This window comes from Melanostigma gelatinosum, assembly GCF_949748355.1.
Source record: "Melanostigma gelatinosum genome assembly, chromosome: 8".
Classification (NCBI taxonomy): Eukaryota; Metazoa; Chordata; class Actinopteri; order Perciformes; family Zoarcidae; genus Melanostigma; species Melanostigma gelatinosum.
The window spans coordinates 4,786,973-4,809,362 of NC_136641.1; the positions used below are offsets into that span (position 1 = coordinate 4,786,973).

The window sequence follows — 22,390 nt, forward strand, 5'->3', positions numbered from 1 at the left end:
TACGTTTATTTAGGTGGTATAGAGCATGTTTTAATCCTCTCCCTGTGTAAATTTGGTACTACAGTATTTGATTAACTTTTCCTCTTTTGGGAAGCAGGTATCCTGTGTAGTATGGGGCGTGTACAATGGCTACAATGTTATCAGGATCCCCTTAAAGCATCTATAATAGTCTCTAATATTTTCAGTATTTACAATGCATCACACGACTACTCAAACATACAAGATAAGAGACTTTGCCATGCGGTTATTTCATATTGACTATGTACTGAATTAGCAGAAAACATGCTATACCGTGATATACATCGTTATCGAGATATTAATGACCTATACAGAGAAAGAAGATGTTGGCTATATCACCCAGACCTAGATTCATGTAAAGTTAGCTAACATTAGCCACATTAAGCTCACTGGCCATACCTGACCAATTCAGGCTTGATTAAAAGTGTATTGAATTGAGCCTGTGTGCTCCTTATTATCTCCACCAGGAGATTATGTAATTGGTCACGTGTGAGTATGTTTGTCTGTCCGTCTACTTTTAATCTATACTGCTGGACCCTTCAGTATGGTCAAGGACCTCTTGTGGTTGCTACTCATGTCGGTAGGAGGAGAGCTAGTTGGTTGTTCGTAGCCGATGGGCTGCAGTGTGTTTGGCTAACAGAGCTAACAGCTAACGGGACTAAGCACACGGCAGAAAAATACCTCTGGTACTCTTGCAATCTAGACAGGGGGACATTAGAGTTTATATTCATGTAAACCAGTGATTTTCAACCGGTGTGCCGCTGCACACTAGTGTGCCGCGAGAGATCGTCAGGTGTGCCGTGGGAAATTTTCTAATATCACCTAATTAACCATTGTCGGGTGTCTGTGCTGTAATAAAGTGTCGCAGATAATGTAATACTCTTCTATGGCAGTGGGTGGCAGCAGAGGGATTTAAATACCTGTAAAGACAATAGAGTTAGTGCTGCGCGACACGTGACAGTGACAGTTTGGGATCAAAGCAAGACGAGCAAGTGACAGTGATGAAAAACAAAACAAAAAAAGTGACAGTGATGGAGAAGTTTTTGAGAAGGGAAAATGCAAATGCCGAACAGGGCCCTGGACAAAATTCTGACCCAGATGAAGGCCCAAGTATGAGTGGTCGACAAAAGAAAAAAGACAAGACGGTGAGCTCGAGGCAATACAGCGAAAGCTATCTTTCATTTGGGTTTACGTTCACCGGGGATGCAACGGCACCGAGTCCGCTGTGCTTGGTGTGTGGTGAGAAGCTATCCAATAGCGCCATGGTGCCAAGCAAGCTTAAACGCCATCTCCAAACGAAACACCCTTCCGTTCAAAACAAGTCGATGGACTATTTTGTACGCTTACGTACAAACAATGAGAAACAGGCAACTGTTTTGAGAAAAACCACAAAGGTAAACGAGAGAGCCCTCGAAGCTAGCTACCTTGTTGCTGAACTCGTAGCTAAAACAAAGACGTCCCACACCGTGGCAGAAACATAAATACTGCAGCTTGTAAAGCCATTGTGAATGAGATGCTCGGCCCTGACGCGGCCAAAGAGATCGCTAAAGTGCCTCTCAGATAACACAATTGCCAGACGTATTGATGACATGTCTGCGGACATAGAAACTGTTGTTTTGGAAAAGATGCGCATCAGTAAGAAATTTGCCTTGCAACTTGATGAGTCGACGGATATTAGTGGACATTGTCAGCTCTTGGCCAACGTGCGTTTTGTGGATGGAGAAGCCATTAGAGAAAACTTCCTATTTTGCAAGGCACTGCCAGAAAAATCAACAGGAGATGAAATATTTCGGGTCACGTCGGAATATCTTGACAAAAGCGGGCTTACGTGGGAAAACTGCACAGGTGTCTGCACTGATGGAGCCGCAGCCATGGTCGGGCGCATCAAAGGCTTCGTAAGTAGGGTCAAAGAAAGAAACCCAGCTGTTACTGTTACGCACTGTTTTTTGCACCGTGAGGCCCTCGTTGCAAAGACCTTACCAGCAGATCTAGGTCCTGTGTTGGATGATGTTGTGCGCTTAGTGAACTTTGTGAAGACGCGACCTTTGAAATCTCGCTTATTTGCGTCTCTGTGTGAGGAAATGGGAGCGGAACATAAAGTGTTATTGCTCCACACGGAGGTCCGGTGGCTGTCGCGCGGCAAAGTGCTGGCCCGTGTGTATGAGCTCCGAGAGGAACATAAAGTGTTTCTGACAGACGAGAGGCCCGATTTCTCAAAGCTGCTTGCAAGTGATCAGTGGTGTGCAAAGCTGGCATACCTGGCTGATATATTTCATCATCTGAATGAACTGAACACACGGATGCAAGGCCGAAATGAAAACCTGCTTACAAGCACTGACAAAATGAACGGATTCCGTTTAAAGGTGCAGCTCTGGCAACATGTGCAGCGTGGCAACCTTGAGATGTTCCCACTCACCGAGAAACTGCAGGATGGCAACACTGCTGCAATGTGCGAGGTGATTGGCAAACATTTGAAAGCTCTGGAGGAGAAGTTGTCATTTTATTTCTCTTCAGCCTTCACAGAATGCCTTGACTGGGTTAGGGACCCATACAGCTCAGCATCCGTTGCTGGAAAGGACATGACTTTAACGGAGCAAGAGGAACTCATTGAACTGAAACAAGATCGTGGTTTAAAGCTAAACTTTGCTGATCTTCCTTTGGACAGTTTTTGGTTAGCTGTTGCCAAGGAGTTCCCCATTCTGGCCAACAAAGCTATTTTGACATTGCTCCCGTTTTCAACCACATATCTGTGTGAGCTGAGCTTCTCAAGCTTGACAGCGATAAAAACTAAAAACAGAGAGAGACTGAGAGCTGTTGAGGAAGAGCTTCGTGTGTGTCTTTCTACCATTCCTGCCAGGATATCCATGTTGTGTTCATCGAAACAGGCCCAGGTTTCACACTAAGTGAGTACAAATACATTTAGAAACTATATTATTAACTATATGTATTATATGTACTGTGTTAGTGTCTTTTTGTGTCATTTTGGTTGGTGGTGTGCCCCAGGATTTTGTAAATGTAAAAAGTGTGCCGCGGCTCAAAAAAGGTTGAAAATCACTGATGTAAACATTACAGCAGTGGTGCTTGCAGACACACCTGGCAGAGATCTTAGTGCACTAGTTGCTTATGAGTTCATCTTTTGATTCATAAAATGAAGTTTGTGTTAAATCTTAAAATCAAAGGTTATACAGTCTCCCTTCAGATGTAAAATTAAGTATTTTGCTCACTCAATGCCAGATTGGATTTGTTCTTCCTTTGATATAAATTGTTATAGGATAATCCTCACATACAACTAACTGACATAGTCCTTGAAAATACCCATTGTGTGAATGTGTTCACAGTGGTTTGCTGCCTAGAATGCCCTCATGTTACTGTGGTTGAATAAATCCCTTAATAGTAGTATCTTAAGCTCCATCCTGGACATAATAACAGCTATATCGAGAATGAGTTGTACTGTGTGCAGGGAGGGAGTGTCTCTAACCACCCCTCAGAGAGAGCAAAGAGGCTTGGTGAGCACCGGCCTGTCTGTAATGAATATGCTCATTACCTCATTTCCTCCTTGGTTTCACTTTCTCTGAAATGAAAAATGTCTGTTGTGTATGTGGTCTTCAATCCATAACACTATTTGTTTCATGAATCTGTGACTGTGATGTAGAGAAACTTTATTTTTATGTTAGGATATTGGGATATTTGGCATGTTCTTTGAGAATTTTAACATATTTTTCCCTCTATGTTTTGGTTTTCCTTCCCTTCTCCCCAGATGAGCGTTTTCCATCTGATGCCACAGTTGAGTTTGTCTTCTCCTCTGGACCTGAGAAAATGAAAGGTGGGTTCTCTCTACTTCAAATCCTCCTTCATAGCTGTTCCACTTTGAAAGTTTAGTTCATATTTGTCAAATGGGTGAAAGATACGTTGAATGAAATGCTCAACTGCACTAATACTAATAGCCAAAGTAATGTAAAGTGGATGCGTCTTTCCCCAGGCCGCGAGTACCAGAAGAACGACCCGGCTGTCACAGTCGACTACAACACAGCTGACCCTGTGGTCCGCTGGGATTCCTATGAGAACTTTAACCAGCGATACCAGGACAGCCTGGAGGGTAACACACTAACTGTTCTCTTCAGATCCAATCTCAGCATGATGTTATGTAATTACTGAAGAGGGATGAGTACAAGAAGTTGGCAGACATCAGTAAAAACAGACTTCAAGTAGATTTCAGGCTCATAAATGGCAATATGCCAATGACTACTGTCAATTTGAGAGCTGATCGTCGTCATCTTCTTTCTCTTACAGCAGATATTGCCCACACCAGAGGTCCCGTAGACGGCAGTCTCTACGCTCAGATAAAGAAGCGCCGAGGGGGCGGCTCTGGTTCCCTCACCTCAACCAATGGCAGCAGCCCAGCGGCGGGCCCTGAGGAAGACAGGCCAGATCATGTTACCGCTCACGGTTCTGACTCCGCCCTCTCAGCCCACTCCGTCCATTTGAACCAATCATCCGTCCATCCAGAGCGCAAGGAGGATCCCATCCGCCTGCTGCCCCCGACCAGGCACGAGAGAGAGGAGCTGGAGCGTCTTCTCGGAGGCATAGAGGGAAACCGGGATGGAGAGCGAGAGACGGCCATCTTGGACGACGGCGATTCTTTGCCCTCCGAGAGAAGTGGAACGCTGAGGCTCAGTCGGTCCTGCTCCTGCCGGAATGGGTACCGGTCCCAGCGTTGCGCCGAGCCTGGCTGCGACCGCACCCTCCTCATGCCCAATGGTTACTGCCTCGACCGGGCCCCCGGCACCAATGGGCACCACGGGGCGACCCCTTCTGCCAGCCCCAACCCAGCTTCTCCTCCGTCACACATGGATCTGTGCCAGCACTACAGCCCCCACTCCCACCAGAACCTTCCGCCTCCAGATCTGGTGTGGGACCGCCAGAGTGGCCCTCCGCACTACCTGCACCGCTCTTGCTCGGAGGCTCCCTCATCTCGACTTATGTGCCCCTACCCATCGCCAGACCCTCACTCTCACAACCACCCGCTTCACCACCCCCTGTCTGCCCCGGGTCGCCTCTGCTGTCGAGAGGACGACTACGGCCCCTATCACCACCCTCCTCCACCTCACAGCCACCACCATCCCCACCCGCACCACCCCAAACCCTCCACCAGCCCTACCTACCACGATATAATGCTGATGGATGGCCTGCCCTCCCCTGGCTGCCCTTGCAGAGACTGCAGCATCAGGAGAGACGACTCGGCGGCCTATCACAGCCTGAGGCTGGACCAAGGTGACGGCTTCCACTGGGACAGAGAGGCGGAGCTTCAGCAGAGGGAGGTGGGGCTTAGGAGAGCCAGGGAGGCGGAGTTACCTAGAGGGTCAGAGCTCCACTGGGAGAGGGATCCTGGGATGAGACGAGGCCGAGAGATGTCCCTCCACTGGGAGAGAGACAGGGAGGCGGAGCTGCAGTGGGAGCGGGACAGAGAGGCGGAGTATTGGCGCAGGAGGGCCACCGTGGCCTCCTACGGCCCACAGGGCCACGATCTTCCAGCCTTCACGTTTGACCCCTTGCCATCGGGTCACCCGGCTTATCCAGAGGCGTCGAGGTCGCATGCTCATTCCCACATGGACCTGAAGTACAGCAACAGCAGCAGCGGTTACCAAACGCCCCGCCAGGTGTGCCCCTGCTCACCGTACCAGCCCTCACCGTCTGAAAGCAGGGGCTACGCCTCGGGCTACCAGTCTGAGTCCACGTCCCCGCTGCCCCCGGCTTCCTCCATGACGGGGCCCTGCAGCCACAGCAACGGGCCGGCAGACCACAACCATCACCATCCAGACTCACAGCAGTCATACGGCTCTGACTCACACACTGGTGAGTCACACTGAATCAGACACACTGAAAAATGTGAACAACATGTTTGAATTATCCATAACCAACAACAGCATGCACTCAATCAGTAATGCTTAACCAGACAGATGCCTTACACATTACTCACAATGTCTTCTCGCCATCGTTTCTTGATTTTACATTTGCCTCATATAAGCTCATAATATCTCCACTGAGCTTCCTTCTTTTTGTTGATGTTCTCCATTGGTCCCGTCCTTTTCAGACGGCCTCCGGAGCTCCGGTGAAAGTGTGGGCTGGAGGGATCACATTACCCACGGTTCCTTTAAGAGGGTCCACAGAGACGGCCACGCCGCATGCTCCACGCCGTCCGACATGTCTGGACCGCCCACCCCTGTCCACACCAGCAGCCCTCTACGCACACAGGAAAGGTATTCCACGCTTTCTCTTACTGAGGAGGGATGGTGGCGTCGGTCAGGGTGCTCCTCACCACCAGGGTGGAGAGAAACATGAATGAATGTATCTGACAGGATCATATTGGTATTATAACATGATGGAAAGAACCCGACAGAGAAAATTACCTTTCTGGCCTGTTTATTTGTTGCAAAATACAGAAAGGCTCCTTTAATAAGCAAATGTGATCGGACCGCATTTACACCCGGCAGAGATCTAACCACAATGCGAGCCAGACCGCCTCCAGATGTGATCTGGCTGATCCGATCATATGGCATTCATCATTTACACATCAGTCATCATCCGCTGTTCCTTATCCTTAGATAGGATATCCAGATACAGCTCGCATGTTACAGCACGGTGAAAATTGAGCATTGATGACAATGAAGATTTATTTATTCTTCCATGTCGAAACATTTCACTGGTTTGTGCAGGTCTGAGATAGTAATTGTCATCATAACTGTCTGTCCCTTTAAGCCCCAGTCCAGGAGGGAGGGAGTATGAGATCCGGACCACAGACATCATCGGCAGTGACTACGAGACTTCCGGGCCCCAGGACGGACACTATCGCGCCGATCTCATCGCCCGGGAATCTCCTCAAAGCCAAAGAAGCAGCACGGAGCCGCTGTCGGCCAGACATACGCAACCACACACAACCACACCTGCGCAAACTGAGCCCCACAACCACTGCACTGCACCAACAGACCCGTCCCCGACCGCGCCCCAACAGCAGCACTGTCGCCCAAATACACCGCCAGCTTCAGCGACGCAGAACCCGTCTCCTTTTGATTCTGCAGCGCCGACCGCATCAAACCAGCGGCTCTGTCGGGCTCCCTCATCCCCGATCCGTGCTTTGTCGGCACCAGACGCACACTCCCAGTCTGGCCCTCTCGCTCTCCAGACCCCCCATCCCTCCGAGGCTGCCGCTCTGCCTTCCACTGTGGCTCAGGCGGTGCCCCAGCCTCAGAGCCAGACCCAAACCCAGGTCCCCGGATCTTCTCCCACCAGGGAGCCACACCCAGAAGCCGCAAAACCCGCGATAACCCACACCGCCACGTCTGCCCCCGCGTCTCCCGCCTCAGCTTCATCTTTATCCGCCCAGCCGGCCTCCAGCAGGATGGAGGGCTCCCCGGTCTCTGATGCCCCAGTCCCTGGCTTTGCCACTTTGGGTAGGAGGCTACTGTTGAGTGGGCCTGACCCCCACCACCCCAACCACATCCAGCAGCACGGACCCCCGCACCACCACTACCCAGGCACGGAGCACAGCGCTGCCGGGCACACATCCGCTCCGGACACCAACAAGAGGCCCTGCTACTCCGCTCACGCTCCTCAGCTCTCCCCGCCCTCCTACTCCAATTACTCCACCATCTCCATCCCCCTTCCTCACCCCCAGCCGCCGCTGCCAGAGAAGCGCCACCCACCCGTTCAGTCGGGCTCACCCAACGACGGGGCGTCAACTCTGAGGCCGGCCGCAGGCCACGCGCCTCCCTCCTCCGCCGCCGCCGCCGCCCAGCATCAGCTCCATGTCACCTTCTCTCCCACCGTGGGGGAAATTGCGCCCCCCACAGGCAAAACCGACGGAGTGGCGTCTGTGGAGAGTGAGAACGCGAACAGGGTCAGTGTGAAGTTTGTCCAGGACAGTTCAAGGTTCTGGTACAAGCCTGGAATCTCCAGAGAGCAAGGTAGGCCATTCTTTTTTAAATTTCAACAAATAAAAATGTTTGCTGCGAACGCATTTCACTGTATAAATTTCCTTGGTTGTGTTTCGCTGCAGCAATCGCTGCTCTGAAGGAGAGAGAGCCGGGAACCTTCCTGATCAGGGACAGCAACTCTTTCCAGGGGGCCTACGGCCTGGCCCTGAAGGTGGCTACCCCTCCCCCCAATGCCAACAACCACAGCAGCAAGGGTAAAGACCACCTCCAACTGCGTTAGGCAGCATTTGACTTCTTCAGCAGTTGCTTTGTCCTTGGTACACAATGACACTTGCAGCTCGTTCACAGTGAATCTCTGCTGTTACAGTGAGCGACCCTCTGGAGCAGCTGGTCAGACACTTCCTGATAGAAACCGGCCCTCGGGGAGTCAAGATTAAAGGGTGCCAGAATGAGCCCTACTTCGGTCGGTTTTCCTGTGGACATTTTTCTTAAAAACATCAAGAATACATTGTTGGTGGTAATGAATCTTTTAGATATGATGATGTCATAGGACTGGACTGTTATTTCAAAAGAGCAAAAAGAAATGTAAGTCTCTCTCTACTGTATTCTAGATATCTACTCGCTCTGTAATTGGACTTTTTCATGATGAGTTTGAGGATGATTTCACATCTGTGTTTCTAGGACAATACTTTTAGTACCAGGAATGGGGCGCCTTCAGGAAAGATGGTTTTTTTATTTGTACGTCTTGTTACTTCCGGGGGATGTAAAATCTATTTGTACTGCTGTCTGTTACCCACAGGGAGTCTGTCTGCACTCGTCTACCAGCACTCCATCACACCCATCTCTTTGCCCTGCGCCCTTAGGATCACGGAGAAAGGTCGGTACTCCAGCGGCTGCAACAAGATCATCTTTTTGATTGATCTCCAGATTCTTTTCTCCATTCATCATTTTGTCTGTAAATACATACAATGAATAGATTGTCACTGTTGTGGTTGATTCATTTCCTGTTGATGTACAAATTGTTTGAGATTAGTCAAATTTGAACATAGCGACCCTTTAAACCTCACATTGATAAATAAGCTCTACGTGTTCGGAGATGAACTTTGACGTATTTTACAGGAAATCTTCTTTTATCCGATGTAACCGTTCTTATTCTATTCATCTCAGATCTAACAGGCGAGGTGCTGGAGGCTCAACCGGTGAATAACATCAGCACGGCCGCTGACCTGCTGAAACAAGGAGCAGGTGACTTCTCCATCCGGCCTTCTCTTCCTGAGACACAGAAACACCTTTTGAGGCGTGGTCATCATGCTCACCTCTCTCGCCTCTCTGATCCCCCCCCCCCTCAGCCTGCAACGTCCTCTACCTGAACTCGGTGGAAACGGAGTCCCTAACCGGCCCCCAGGCCATCGCCAAGGCGACAGACGCTTCCTTGGGTCGTAACCCTCGTCCCGCCGCCACTGTGGTCCAGTTCAAGGTGACGTTGCAGGGCATCACGCTGACTGACAGCCAGCGCAGGTAAGTCCTTCCTAGGCATTCCCTGATAAACAACGGACAGCACTGTAGCGACAGAGTGTGACAGACTGTGCTGTCATTTCACTTCAGTGATGTCTCGCTCCATCTGTGTCTTTCTTCTTCTAGGGTTTTCTTCAGGAGACATTACCCAGTGAGCAGCGTAACCTTCAGCAGCATTGATCCTAAGGACAGGAGGTAGGCAATGAAAATACAATTTTTTTATATATATATATATATATATATATATATATATATATATATATAATCTCCTTTGATTCCTGTAGCTGCAGTTTGAGCCATAACTAACCTCAAATCAGCGGGAATCAAAGACTCGTCCACCGCAGTCCGTTGCACCCGTGATCGTTCACTGCATTTGCTGCTATGAGCCCTCGCATGGACCCTACGTCTGTCTTTGTTATCGAGCATGACGGCCGAGGCTGAGGCTGCATCGGCCTGTGTTTGTGTGTGTGTCTGAGTCTGGTTTCTCTCTCTCTCTCTTGGCCTTAGGTGGACTAACTCAGACTACACCGCCGTTAAGTAAGTGCTCTGTTTGTGTTTGATGACGGAGAGAAAGGAGGAAGTGGGTGCATGTTTAAAAATAAAGGGGAGTGTAGATTAACCCCCCGTGGCTGAGAAGTGACAGAAGAGCCTCTGCATGGCATCAGATTGTGTGTGAGTCTTGGCAAAAATTTATTCCAGCAAACAGGATTTAACAATGAAATCAAGTTTCCCGTGACCCCTATATTACATAATACCAATTATTTGATGGAAGTCAACTCAACAGAAGCCCTGAGAGACGAGTGAGAAAAAGAATAATGCAGGAGATCCACTTTCTAACTCTGATCTAAACTGTTTTCTCTCCTGTGTTCATGACTTAAGAACAAGTCAGTTCCTTACAACAAAAAAATCTTTATATATATAATCTTTTATCGTATATCGTGGCATAGAAAGGAAAAAATCTAAACGTTTTTTTAAAAATTTAGGGGAGGAGAAAATCGACTACTATATATACTTATGGGTTGTGTTGCTCTCCAGCCCCCTATGGCTGAAATTAGCATTACAACAACAAACACTTGAATATCATGATGTTGACATGTCATTTTCCACTACCAAAATGTTTTTCCCCACCTGTTTTCACAGATGGGAAAAAAGGAACTTAAAAAAATGTTTCCCCTTTTCTTAAAGGGACAGTGTGTAGGATTTAACGGCATCTAGCAATGTGGTTGCAGATTGCAACCAGCTGAACCCCGCTGCTCACTCCTCCCCGTGGTAACGTGAGACGCTGACTGTATAAACCCGCGGGAGCGCCGCTCAGAGGCCATCCATACCATAACAAACACTACTTTAGGAGCAGCAGAAGTCAGACTGCAGCTGGCGGTACCACGTTTTTATGGGGCTCACGTTACTGCAGTTTCACTAGCGATATACGTTGGTGTTTGATGTTTGTATTTGGTTCTGTAGTAGCACTAGAACCAGTGTTTTGTTTGAAATGCTACACCCTGGCCCTTTAAGTCAATAAAACCCCAGGAGAGAGAGAACTATTTCGATCAGACCTAGAAAATGGATCACCATTTAAATTTTCCTAGCCTGACCGGAGCTTCCTCTCACGCTCAGTAACTTGTATCCTCGCACCCTTCTTCCTCTTCCTTCGACTCCCTCCCCTCTCAGGGTGTTCGGTTTCGTGGCCAAGAAGCCGGGCAGCTTGGCCGAGAACGTGTGCCACCTGTTTGCCGAGTTGGACCCCGAACAGCCGGCCTCCGCCATCGTCAACTTCATCAACAAGGTCATGTTGTCACAGCGCCGGTAGAGGGCGACGGAGAGGAGAGCCAGCTCAGAGCAGACGAGCGGAGGCAGAAGTGACTGCTTATGTTGTGCAGAAGTGGCCGAGTGCCAGTGCTTGTTCGGGCCGTGACGCTAACGCAGTCTTTGTCAACCAGCTGGCATGAAGACCATTTTGAAGGCTGAAAATCCTAGTCCATGATCCCTACTGATGCTTTTTCATTTGTTCAGTTTTCCACTGTCTGCTCCGGAAATGTCCACCTTTCCCTGAAAGGTTGGTTGGCGTTATAACACTCCATGTCATTTTTATTCTAATATGTTCAGTGTTACAACTCCTCCAAGGACAGGGAGGCTTCAGAAGAATCCACTGAAGCTTTCCAAGAACACAAAACCATCTACCAGGGGCCTGTGCCATGAAGAAGAAATGAGTGGGTTATCCAGCCGTATTTGGGCATAACTCTGGGTTCACTGGTGTCATGAAGCTGGCTCTCTATTCAGAGCGGGTTCAGTTCAGAGTCAACATGGATCAAGATGCTGACTTGGACAAAAACTACAAAACGAAGTGACGTGTGATGGTCTGATAATTATGTCAAGAGATAGATGACACGTGTCAAAGCGGGACTTTTAGCGCCACATTAACAGACTTATAGATGTCAAGTATAGATGCATACTAATAGTGCACACCGTTAATAAGCTCAGTAAATCATAAATCTAACATCCTGGTAAGATTGGTCTTAGTCAGCATTCATTTCTCTTCTTGAGATATTTTATTATTTTACTCTGTACTCAAGTATCACTTATGCATAATACACATGATTCATGAGAAAAGACACACCAGAATGTGACGATACTCGTTGCTCGACTGGGTATGGAGTAATGAGTCTTGAATGTTTCATGTCACTGGTGAATTAAAGCCTCGCTGTGCGTTCCAGTACCCGTAATACTAAACTATTTGGAGCGCCAGAAGAAAGATTTAGTACGTCCCAATACAAAGTATGTCAAATGCAGTGTACGTCACAAATACCAGGATGTTCTGCTACATATTGCGATACGCAAGCCAGCGGGCTTTCCTGGCTGTTCTGACCCACAATCCTTGATGTTGCAGAGCAAGAAGGGCAAAGTTCAAGGTGCCAATGTTATGAGGAAGCAGTTAGTCCCAATTTAGTGCATACTGCTTCCAACAGTACGTACGAAAAGGAAAAAGTTTGCGATTTGGAACGCAGCTCAAGTGTCCAGAGACTCGCTCATGCTCCTGCTTATGGAACAGCTTCATGACACCGGTTATCCAGAGTCCCAGACGCCCTGGTTGAACACAGCTTTCATCATCTGGTTTACCTGACGATGTAATTTAGTTCCTATATCTAGAGATGTTCAGGTATATCAGACGCATTTACAGCCACTCTTGCCTTTCGACAGCACCTTTTATAAGTTGTGACACGTTTAATCACAATCGACAATCGTGGTTGTTTTTCCAACTCACATACACTTAATAATCAGAGCGAGCGAGAGACGAAAGTCTCTGATGAAAGCAAACGTGAATGTGAGGTTTTTAACAAGTGTGAGTGTGTATGTGTGTATGTGTGAGGGAGTGGCGTGCGTGCGTGTTGAGGGTATTTTCGGAAGGTAATGTCTGGTAAGGGAATCAGTAACATCCATTTTTAAAGAGAAAGGTATGTGAAAGCGCTAGATGGGGAAAGGACGTCGTGTTTGGAGCACACCTTTGCTGTGAAATGTTTGGTGTCCACAGATTATAAAACATTCACACAAGAGAGGACCGGTAAACACAAGTTAAAGAGAGGACCGGTAAACACAAGTTAAAGAGAGGACCGGTAAACACACAAGTTAAAGAGAGGACCGGTAAACACACACAAGTTAAAGAGAGGACCGGTAAACACAAGTTAAAGAGAGGACCGGTAAACACAAGTTAAAGAGAGGACCGGTAAACACAAGTTAAAGAGAGGACCGGTAAACACAAGTTAAAGAGAGGACCGGTAAACACAAGTTAAAGAGAGGACCGGTAAACACACACGTTAAAGAGAGGACCGGTAAACACACACAAGTTAAAGAGAGGACCGGTAAACACACACGTTAAAGAGAGGACCGGTAAACACACACAAGTTAAAGAGAGGACCGGTAAACACACACAAGTTAAAGAGAGGACCGGTAAACACACACAAGTTAAAGAGAGGACCGGTAAACACACACAAGTTAACAGAGGACCGGTAAACACGAGCGAGGCGCTGGCCTAAAGACAGATGTACTTAACCAAAGACAAAGCACTCTTGTATTAATAAGCTTTTTATCCAGCTATATTTTTGTACTTATTGCATTTAGTTAGTGTGTTGCCTTGTTTGGTATAAATAAAATAAAAACTAGAAAAACACCATTTGTATTACAGCGATAATATATCGTCTGTTGTCTTGTCGATCTGTATTATGTAGTAATATATTTTCACATGCAGCTATAGGACAACGTATGAGACATAAAAAAGGAAACATTTGTATGTTTGAAAAGGACATTATGCTATTTTGTATGCAAAAAAAAGAGAAAAGAATTAAACTGAAATGATGTGGTACCTGAAGTGCTTTTGGGTCGCTGTTTTATTTGGAGTTAATGGTCGTAAGGGCCGCAGCTATTGATTCATTTACACGGGTAATATATTCACTGTAAGACAAGGCTTCTAGTTTCCAGCGACTAATTGAAAAACAAACAAATCTGAAACAAGCATTGGAGTCCATCAGTTTTATTTATTCACACGTCCCTTTAATTGCATGACAATATAAACGATTCTTTGAAAACCAGAGTAAAAATTCTCACTCACAAATTTACAAATAACTGTCCCTTTAAAAAAAAAAAAAAAAAAAAAAAGGTAATCACAATTGCTTTGACACCGTTATGACGCATCCACTGTAGCAGAATACTTTGACGTTAAATCCACCACCAAGATGTGTAATAAACGTACTTCCTGGAGCAGTTTCCCTCTATGACACGAATATGGGCGTACACTCCGAATCTAAAAGCAGTGTGCTTAGACCTGCTGTGAAAGCACTTTTAATAACATTTAAAAACATCTGGGATATGTTGAATGTTGTTAAATAACACCGTAAAAGCAGTATGTTTAAGAATGTGTCCCGGGTTCTTGGGTGCCAAAAAAATAAATAAATACATCGGCCATTAAATTATCCCTCCTTTGCATCGCATCCAAAAACAGAAAAAAAAACAGCAGTCTTCATATTTTTTAAAGAAATGTCAGCAGGACTGTCCGAGACTGTTGCAATGACTCGGGACAAATTCTCCCCAGTGGAACATTCAGCAGGTCTGAAACAGCTCAATGAGCCGTTACACTGGTATTGTAGACATGGTGAGTTCAGGCAATCAGCCCCAGTAACAAGTGGCAAGGAAACTATGCGACAAACCCCTATATCTGTTGCATTCTGGGATGTCCGCTGAAAGCCAATGTGTAGTTTAAAACAGACTTCATCATTCACTGGCACAAGTTAACACTTAGGGTCCCTGTGTCGGAGTGAGCTCAACAGAAAGCACCATTTGGTATTTTGCCCGCTGGTGACGGAGAAGGGATCCGTCCACTCACAGCAGAGGCGGCGGCGCTGGCGGCGAGCGGTGCTGCCCGTCCGCCCGGTAGCGCGTGGTGTTGGAGCCACAGTCTATGTAGCGGTAGGCCTCCAGGCTGTTCTGGGACGTTCGCACCATGTACGAGGTTTTCACCGTGGTTCTGGAAACAAGCAGCGCATTCCAGTAGTTATCACAAAGAGCATGATGTGGCAGCAGGAACGACCATAACTCTCTCTGTGCCGTCATATTTCATAACAACTAGCGAGGAAAGGCTCAGAAAGAACGCTTCAGTCTCCAGTGTGGAGATGACACAGAGTGGGTTTTTCTGTTTAAACTACAAAAGCAACGATTCTAGAAGTACTGGTGTCACACAAGCACTGACGTTGAGGAAGTGGCTCTTGTGTGAACACACAGCTGCCTCTTGACTGATTAGCACTCGAGTGCTGCTGCTTCATGCTTCTGCGTTTCAGAGGGAAATAGAGTTCCCGTTACTCAGCTGTGTTCATCTGACAGCTGGACTTACTCTGCAGATTTTGTACTTTTATTTTTAACAAAATATGTTTTCAGCTTCTAAAATGTGATGATTCCCCAACGGTCAAGTCAACAAAAAAAAGACAAATGTTTGTAGTTGGTTGAGGATTGGCTAAAGACATTCGTGTGTTGCAACCTGCAGCATCATCTCATGTCCGAGGAAAAGATTAGAACAGAATGAAATAACACTTTTGAGGTTTTTGCACAGAACTTTACAAAGTAGGAAACAAGAACTCTACTTTTACTTTTGATAATTAAGTGTGCAGTAGTTTGCTGCCAGTGCTTCTTAGCTTCTACTTGAGTAACATTTTCAACACAGGACTTGTACTGGAGTACTTTCACACAGTAGTCTCAATACCTTTACTCAAGTATAGCATCAAAGTACTCCTGAAAGGTAGAGAGATACTTACCGCATATATACGACAATGTTGTGGACCTTAATGCTGGGCATGGAGCAGAAGGCGCTGGAAGAGAAACAGAAAAGTTTTAGATTGGAATACTGACTTGGAGCGTTATTCCACCAGTGTTCTCTTTGTGTAATTTACACGCGGCTTTATCGCCAACACAGCAAAAAACAAAAACACTTTAATGTGTTTTAAGTAAAACAGAAAAGGAAAAAAAGCCTGTGCTACAAACTGGAGGTGTGGAGCTGAAAAGACATTTAGGAGACAGGGAGGCTCCAACAGAAGATGCTGTCGCGTTGCATCGTGGGAAACGTAGGATCGGCCGTGTTTAGAGCTTGAGCCACACTAGACTTAAAGCCGGGGGGGGAACTCAACCTGTGCTGCTTCAACCTCGACCACTCCTTCATTATCCGTCTCTCTCTCTCCCTACTTAATGGAAGTCTACATGTAGAAACCACCGGAGTTACCCTTGAAGCCGATGAGAACCGCTCATAAGGAGATCATCATCAAATATAGAAAAAGAGAAGTTGTATTTCTACGAAGCCACTAGAACAATCAGTTTGAGCAGGTTTGGGTGGAGACACTTACTAGACGTAGGGCGCGCTGCTGCCGATCTTCACGCTGACGGTGTAGTTCACCTGCAGGAGACAAACACAGCACGCTTAACGGGTTAGCTAGAGCCGAGGACGACGTCATACTCGACTGTGAGGAGCAGCTGGGAAAGTCAAGGGATGAAGTTCGACATCTTTGCTGTTGGAAACAAATCCAATGAGAAGACCAAAAACCAACAATGTGTTCTCTCAATCTGTCCACGGCGGTGAGCAGCGAGCAGTTCATTCCTGCCAGACTTGTTTACAAAGGCTCCAGCCGTTCCTAGATCAGCTGGTCCTGCAGTATTCAGCAGACGGTACCGACACACATCCATTTTGTACGTGTACTTGTTTTCCCCGCCAAAGATGTATGAGTCTACGGCTGTAACTAACGGTTATCTTTCATTAGCCATTAAGCTGCCGACTACTCCCTAGATATTCTTTTCGGCGATAATATAAAGAAAATATTTTAAAATGTCCGTCCCGGTTTCTCAAAGCCCAAGACGATGTCTTTACATGTCTTCAAAACGTTAAAGAGCTCCACATTAGGGAGGCTAAAAACAGCATTATTTATATTAAAAATGACTTAACGGTGAATCAGTTATCAAAATAGCAGCAATTACTTTTCTGTCTGTTGACTTATTGTTGCAGCTCTAGGTTGTCATATTAGAGAGTGCTGTTCTGCTGTTGGATGATTATGAACTCCAGCTCCCATCTCTGTGCTGGTCAACAGTGAGCAGGACGAGTCAGCCCTGGTGTTGACAGTAATGAATGACGTCAGCCTCATTCTGTCAGTGTGTTGTTCTTCAGGAGAATTTAACCCTTTAGCTCGTGTTGTAAACGCGTCTATGCATGCTTTAAAAGTGATTGTTGGCATACTGAACTCTGTACTGGGAGCAGTGTCTGGAGCAACCAGTGATAATGTTTATTATGCACAAAGTACACATCTCCACTGGTTGGTTGGTGTGTGTGTGTGTGTGAGTGAGACACACACACAGTATGAATGAGTGGGTTTCACCTGACTGTGACCGAGCGGCAGGATGGTGGTGACACTGTCTAGCTGCTGAGTTCCGATCTCCGTCTTCATGTAAAGGACCTGGCAGCTCACACTCTGCACCAGCACCGAGAAGAAGTTTGGGTTGCTGAGGTTCAATGTACTCTGGGGGGGAAGAGAGTAGCTTGACAAAAGGAAACATGTCTTGCGTGGATCCTGTACCAGATTAAAAACAGGCCTCTCGTATGATAACAGAGGCTCTATTTACAGAGAACCGCTCCAATGAGACCCTTCAGGTTCAGACCAGGATCATATTTATTCATCACACAGGTACGTGTACCCATACGAGGAGTTAGACTGTTCTTTTGCATCCCTCTTAATATACTTACACAGAAACAGAATAAGAGTTAGGAACCAGGAAACATATGAAACATGAATCATTTATGGGAACATTTGGATTAGGGCTGCAAGTAACAACTACTTTCAACACTATTATCAAATATTCTCTAAATGCATCGATTCATCGTTCTGTCAACATTTAATAACTAAAAATTATAATTTAGGTTAAAAAACAAACAAAAAAAAAACCACTCATTTTTGTCATTATGACAAAAACAAAAGCATCCAATCAGCTCGACTGAAGAGGAAGCATTTGCACACGTTGAGCCTTTGATCTATTCATCACATGAGCTCTCATTTAAGGACTCCGCTGAACCGGATCACTCACTCTGCCACAAAGTGAGGATGCAAACAAATAAGATTTATTATCACACAAATCTGACTTCAGAGAGTTGAAGTTTTTAGAATCGCTGAGGGAGAAACACCGCTGTGTGTGATGCCACAACCTTCATCCTCCAAAATGAGAAGCAACCCTACCGTCATGTTCATGAGGACGTTCATGCCGGAGGGGTTGAGGAGCACGGTCACCGAGTGCATCCCATCGTCCACCACCACCACGGAGCGAGGGAAGAGGAAGAAGGCCACGAGCGAGGATGCAAGGAGGCACAACACCACCGACAGGACCACGTACAGCTTCCTACGACACAACGCCAACAAACAAAAGGTAGATCCTCTCTCACCGAACGCTTGGATACACATTTTGAATGACGTAGAAAAACAACTTGACTTGAGACCTTTGAGAACCACAGAGAATGTACAGCGCGCAACAGAAAGCTTCTCATCTTTCTCCAGCATGGTCGAGATCCTCCTCGTGCCACAATGTGTGAGAACACCTATTGTTGTCACGGCAGGTCAGCTGTTGTAAATTGTTTTTATGATTCTAGTTAAGTCATTCCTTCTCTTCATGCATCCTTAGAGCAACCACTCTGTGTTTCTCATTCATTTGATTTATCAACGGTTTCACTCGTTTTGGAAGAAAACATACCGGTACTCTTTACAAATAATTACTTTTACAGTCATTTACAACAATCGGCAATAATAATAATGAAAAGAATTATTTTAAATAAAAGTCCAAGTTAGTTAACGTAAATCAAAGTTATATAATTTGGGATTGATGAGTTACCCTTCACAGCACATTCTTCTATTCTTGTTTTGAGATGGTTTTATCTTTCTTAGAGCTCTGGGGAAGTTTCATTAACAATGGCTCATGTCTGACCGCGCTCTAAGCCCAATTTACTACGAAATAAAACGATATAACACAATAGGGTGCTCCATGATTGTATAATATACACTGTGTATGTGTATGTGCATACATACATACATGTATACAATATATATGTAATATATAATTGCATGCACACAATGACTATATATTATCAGGGGTGTGGATATCTAGAAAATGTATTTAAGATTCCCATGTTCTATCGACTTACTTTTATAAATTATTTCACTTTTTTTTTCAAAACAAAAGCAGAGGCAGGACATTCCGTTGTATCTCGAGAGATGCGTGACAGCCATTTCTCGCGACGTCGCTTGGATAGCTCCTTCGTGTCATTTCCTTGATGTGTAATGACCGCTGGCAAACCAAAGAATGATTTCTTGTCTCTATCAGCTCTGCTGCCACAACCAAAGACAGCACAAAAGTTCACCACCGATAGGTTATGCGACTCAGCCGTGCATGCCAGTGGCTTTGTGTGTACTCCAACATGGCCGACAGCTAAACTGTGACGTCACACGAGACCACTCTATACACGCCGTAAGATTACTCACGTTCTTTGGGGCCGCAGCCTTTGGTCGCTGTACGGGATCAATGCGACCAGTTCATTCACTTGATCTATCGGGAGGGGAGATAGCGGGTCATGCAACATGCTGATTAGTGTCTCCCTGATTAGTGTACATTTGATGGGACACAGGGCGAAGCCTCTGAGATTGCATCAATGCATTCAAGTCTGCTCATCAAATGTTCAAGCAAAAACAACAACAAAGTATTGAGTCTGAAATTGAATATGTATTACATGTGTATTCATCAGGCCTTGGTGTAAGTTTAATTATCAATAGTTCGTCCAGGTTAGGGTCCATCTTCAGTGAGGTGCTTAGCTTCATTCGCGCTAGCGTTGGTCCTACTCACCTGAGGGTATCCGTCCGCTGCCTTGGCACGTTGGACACGTTATGCTGTCCCTGCCGGTGAACTCTACGTAGGGGAACTGAGCTATGTCCTCCGGTCGGACGAGCCCGTCCAGAGAGGCGTTGTCCGAATCCTCCTCTTTCCGCTCGGAGCGCTGCCTCTCCGGGAGGAGCGACAGGATGCTGCCGCTGCGAGACCACAGTGTCCCCATGGCAGAGGGCTCAACGCGCGGACGGTCAAGCCAGTTTCCCACCGAGTACCAGGGCGATCTGCGTGGGAGTGAGAGCGAGCCGTTCAGCCATGAATACACACGCCAGCATATTGACTCGGGCGCGATAGGTCAGCTGGTTATCGACATAATGCCCCTCCTGTGTCCGCCAGTAACGATACAGCTGACGGAGTGAAAATGTAACCTTAGCGGGCTGCAATGTTGTTCTCTGCTAACTAGTTTGCTAACAGAGGTGTTCTACAAGTGAGCTCTTAGAGTTCAGTGACTGTAGCCATCCGTAACGTTAGTTAGCTTACTTACAAACTTGACTTACATTTTAGACCAAACAGCTCAACGTATCCATCCCAAAGTTGGGTTTACACCGGCGTACACTCTGTGCCCTCCGTCATACCTGCGTTCATGATGTGCTGCCTTCAAGTACAGCTGCGTACATCCGTCTTCTGCTTCTTTTTCTTCTTCTGTGGTGTTTAACGGCAGCTTGCATCCTATTAGTTGCATTACTGCCACCTTCCGGTCTATTGTAAGTGGTGATAGCATGTTAGCACAGTTTCTGGTGCCGGGCAGTGCTCACAGAGGCCGGTTGGGGGATTCCACTGTTCTATTCTCAGCCTTGATCCTTGATATTGGGGATGATATTTGTTTCCTCCCCTATATCTTACACTGCCCACTTTACCTTGCATTGGGTCCCTTCTCCCCCTCGTCCCAATGTTGTTTCCATATTTGTTCCTGATGCTGCCCTTTCCCCTCTGCTTTGGATTGATACAGATGTCCATATTATTTTTCTTCAGTGCTTGTTCAGCTAGGTTGTCCACTTTTTGTATTCCCTCTGATACCCGTGTGAGCTGGAATCCATATAAATAAATAAATAAATGCATACAACTCAACTGTATACAGAGCAAAACAAATATGCGTTGAAATATTTCTATTTAGTAACTCAGTAAACAGTCTGTAGCTGGGTCTTCTGATCCATCGGTAAAAACACGCGTTCTGCTTCTTTGAGGTTTTACAGCAGTTCAATGCATCACTCCTGGATGTACTCCTCCCCAATGTTGGTTCCTTTCAACGTCGGTTTCTGCCCTCCACACGTTTATGTTCATGATTAACACTTGAAATGAGGAAGGCACTTGGAAATATCAAGGACAATGACACTATAACATTGGTATTAACGAATTAAATCAGATTGTATGTTTTTGTTTAATATTCCAGTTTCCGTTTCACACATGAACACATGTTCCAATACCAGCTTCAAGCTATAAAATACAGTATACACCACACATGCACATTTGATTTATTATCCACTTGTACAGAAGCAAATCAGTAGTTGCTGGCATCAAGATCATTAGATGGTGGATTAAGCTGCGATTTTCTACTTATCCTGCTTTCATTTAGCCGTGAATCTGGTTCACGAAAGAGATTCAACTATTCTGTGCAGCTAGCCGGCTCCAGATCCGTCTCACAGCCAGCCTGGATTATTTTGACGACCTATTAACATATATTACTTTTTTAAACCATACAGTCTGCTTTACTGAGGCAAATAAACTGAAAATGAGTCAGACTAACTAAAATAAGCCTGGCTTAATTGGTAAACTCGCTTTTTGGAACAGGCCCCAGGACACGACAAATGGAACTGAGACTTTTGTATATATGATCAAACTTTCTGCCCTTCATTGTTTATATATATATATATATATATATATTTCTCTGTGGTACTTCAGACTTTCTTTTGTTCTTCCTGAAGGCACAGGAACACACCTACAATTGAGTCAACATGAAAAAGAATAACACATTATTGCTATTATTAAGTACGAGGGTAAACAGTATATACCAGGGTCAGTAGTTTATCTTTCACAAGTGTTTTAGAATGTGTGCAGAAGTGCAACAGCATATATTAGTAGCAGGAGTTAGTTAGTCTGTCCTGCAAGCAGCCTCTTCAGCTCAGCATTCTCTCTTTGCAGCATTTTGTTCTGCGAGAAAAAGAGAAAAGAATGAGAAAAACGAAGGTAAACTGAGAACCAAGAAATGAACAGAATAAATTCCGACCCAAGCTCTGATAGGAATGTCAAATCCAAAGCAGAACTGACCTTATGTCTGAGGGCCTCCACGATCAGGTCTCTTCCTCCCCTGATGCTCTCCTCCTTCTTTGAAGCTCGGAAGGCATCCCCGATTACTGAGACCAGCACGTGAGACTGAAAAATTCATACTTCCAATATTAATATCGGTGATCTCCCACTCAAATAACAAAACAATAAACCACCAAATTGCTCCTGTAGGGAATGGATGGCTGCACTGGATTAACTCACAA

The 22,390-nt window shown here is 46.1% G+C and overlaps 2 protein-coding genes across 7 annotated transcripts in view; one reads left to right on the forward strand and one right to left on the reverse strand.

Annotated features, from left to right (window-relative positions):
* tns2a (tensin 2a) overlaps positions 1 to 13,833 on the forward strand; it is a 53,186-nt gene extending 39,353 nt beyond the window's left edge. For 3 of the 5 annotated variants that reach the window (XM_079273885.1, XM_079273887.1, XM_079273888.1), the window contains 13 exons: positions 3,776 to 3,841; positions 3,998 to 4,114; positions 4,309 to 5,871; positions 6,110 to 6,275; positions 6,775 to 7,979; positions 8,072 to 8,203; positions 8,317 to 8,412; positions 8,749 to 8,826; positions 9,117 to 9,194; positions 9,299 to 9,467; positions 9,591 to 9,659; positions 9,972 to 10,001; positions 11,133 to 13,833. In XM_079273885.1, coding sequence (XP_079130011.1) covers positions 3,776 to 3,841; positions 3,998 to 4,114; positions 4,309 to 5,871; positions 6,110 to 6,275; positions 6,775 to 7,979; positions 8,072 to 8,203; positions 8,317 to 8,412; positions 8,749 to 8,826; positions 9,117 to 9,194; positions 9,299 to 9,467; positions 9,591 to 9,659; positions 9,972 to 10,001; positions 11,133 to 11,271 — 3,908 coding nt within the window. In that variant the 3' untranslated portion in view covers positions 11,272 to 13,833. The remainder of the gene's footprint in view (positions 1 to 3,775; positions 3,842 to 3,997; positions 4,115 to 4,308; positions 5,872 to 6,109; positions 6,276 to 6,774; positions 7,980 to 8,071; positions 8,204 to 8,316; positions 8,413 to 8,748; positions 8,827 to 9,116; positions 9,195 to 9,298; positions 9,468 to 9,590; positions 9,660 to 9,971; positions 10,002 to 11,132) is intronic. The other 2 variants (XR_013772193.1, XM_079273886.1) reach the window with 2 other exon arrangements.
* Positions 13,834 to 13,977: 144 nt separating this feature from the next.
* On the reverse strand, positions 13,978 to 20,533 carry LOC306780641 (transmembrane protein 106C-like). 2 transcript variants are annotated; one of them, XM_079273076.1, is made up of 8 exons: positions 20,480 to 20,533; positions 19,863 to 20,128; positions 19,505 to 19,568; positions 18,212 to 18,371; positions 17,360 to 17,500; positions 16,340 to 16,389; positions 15,758 to 15,811; positions 13,978 to 14,976 (listed from the first exon to the last, which is right to left on the reverse strand). In XM_079273076.1, the coding sequence occupies exons 2-8, from the start codon at positions 20,068 to 20,070 to the stop codon at positions 14,832 to 14,834; spliced, it is 822 nt and encodes a 273-aa protein (XP_079129202.1). In that variant the 5' UTR covers positions 20,071 to 20,128; positions 20,480 to 20,533; the 3' UTR covers positions 13,978 to 14,831. The 2 variants fall into 2 exon arrangements, with proteins under 2 accessions (XP_079129202.1, XP_079129201.1); XM_079273075.1 differs by having other exon boundaries at positions 20,402 to 20,516.
* Between the last annotated feature and the right edge of the window lie 1,857 nt (positions 20,534 to 22,390).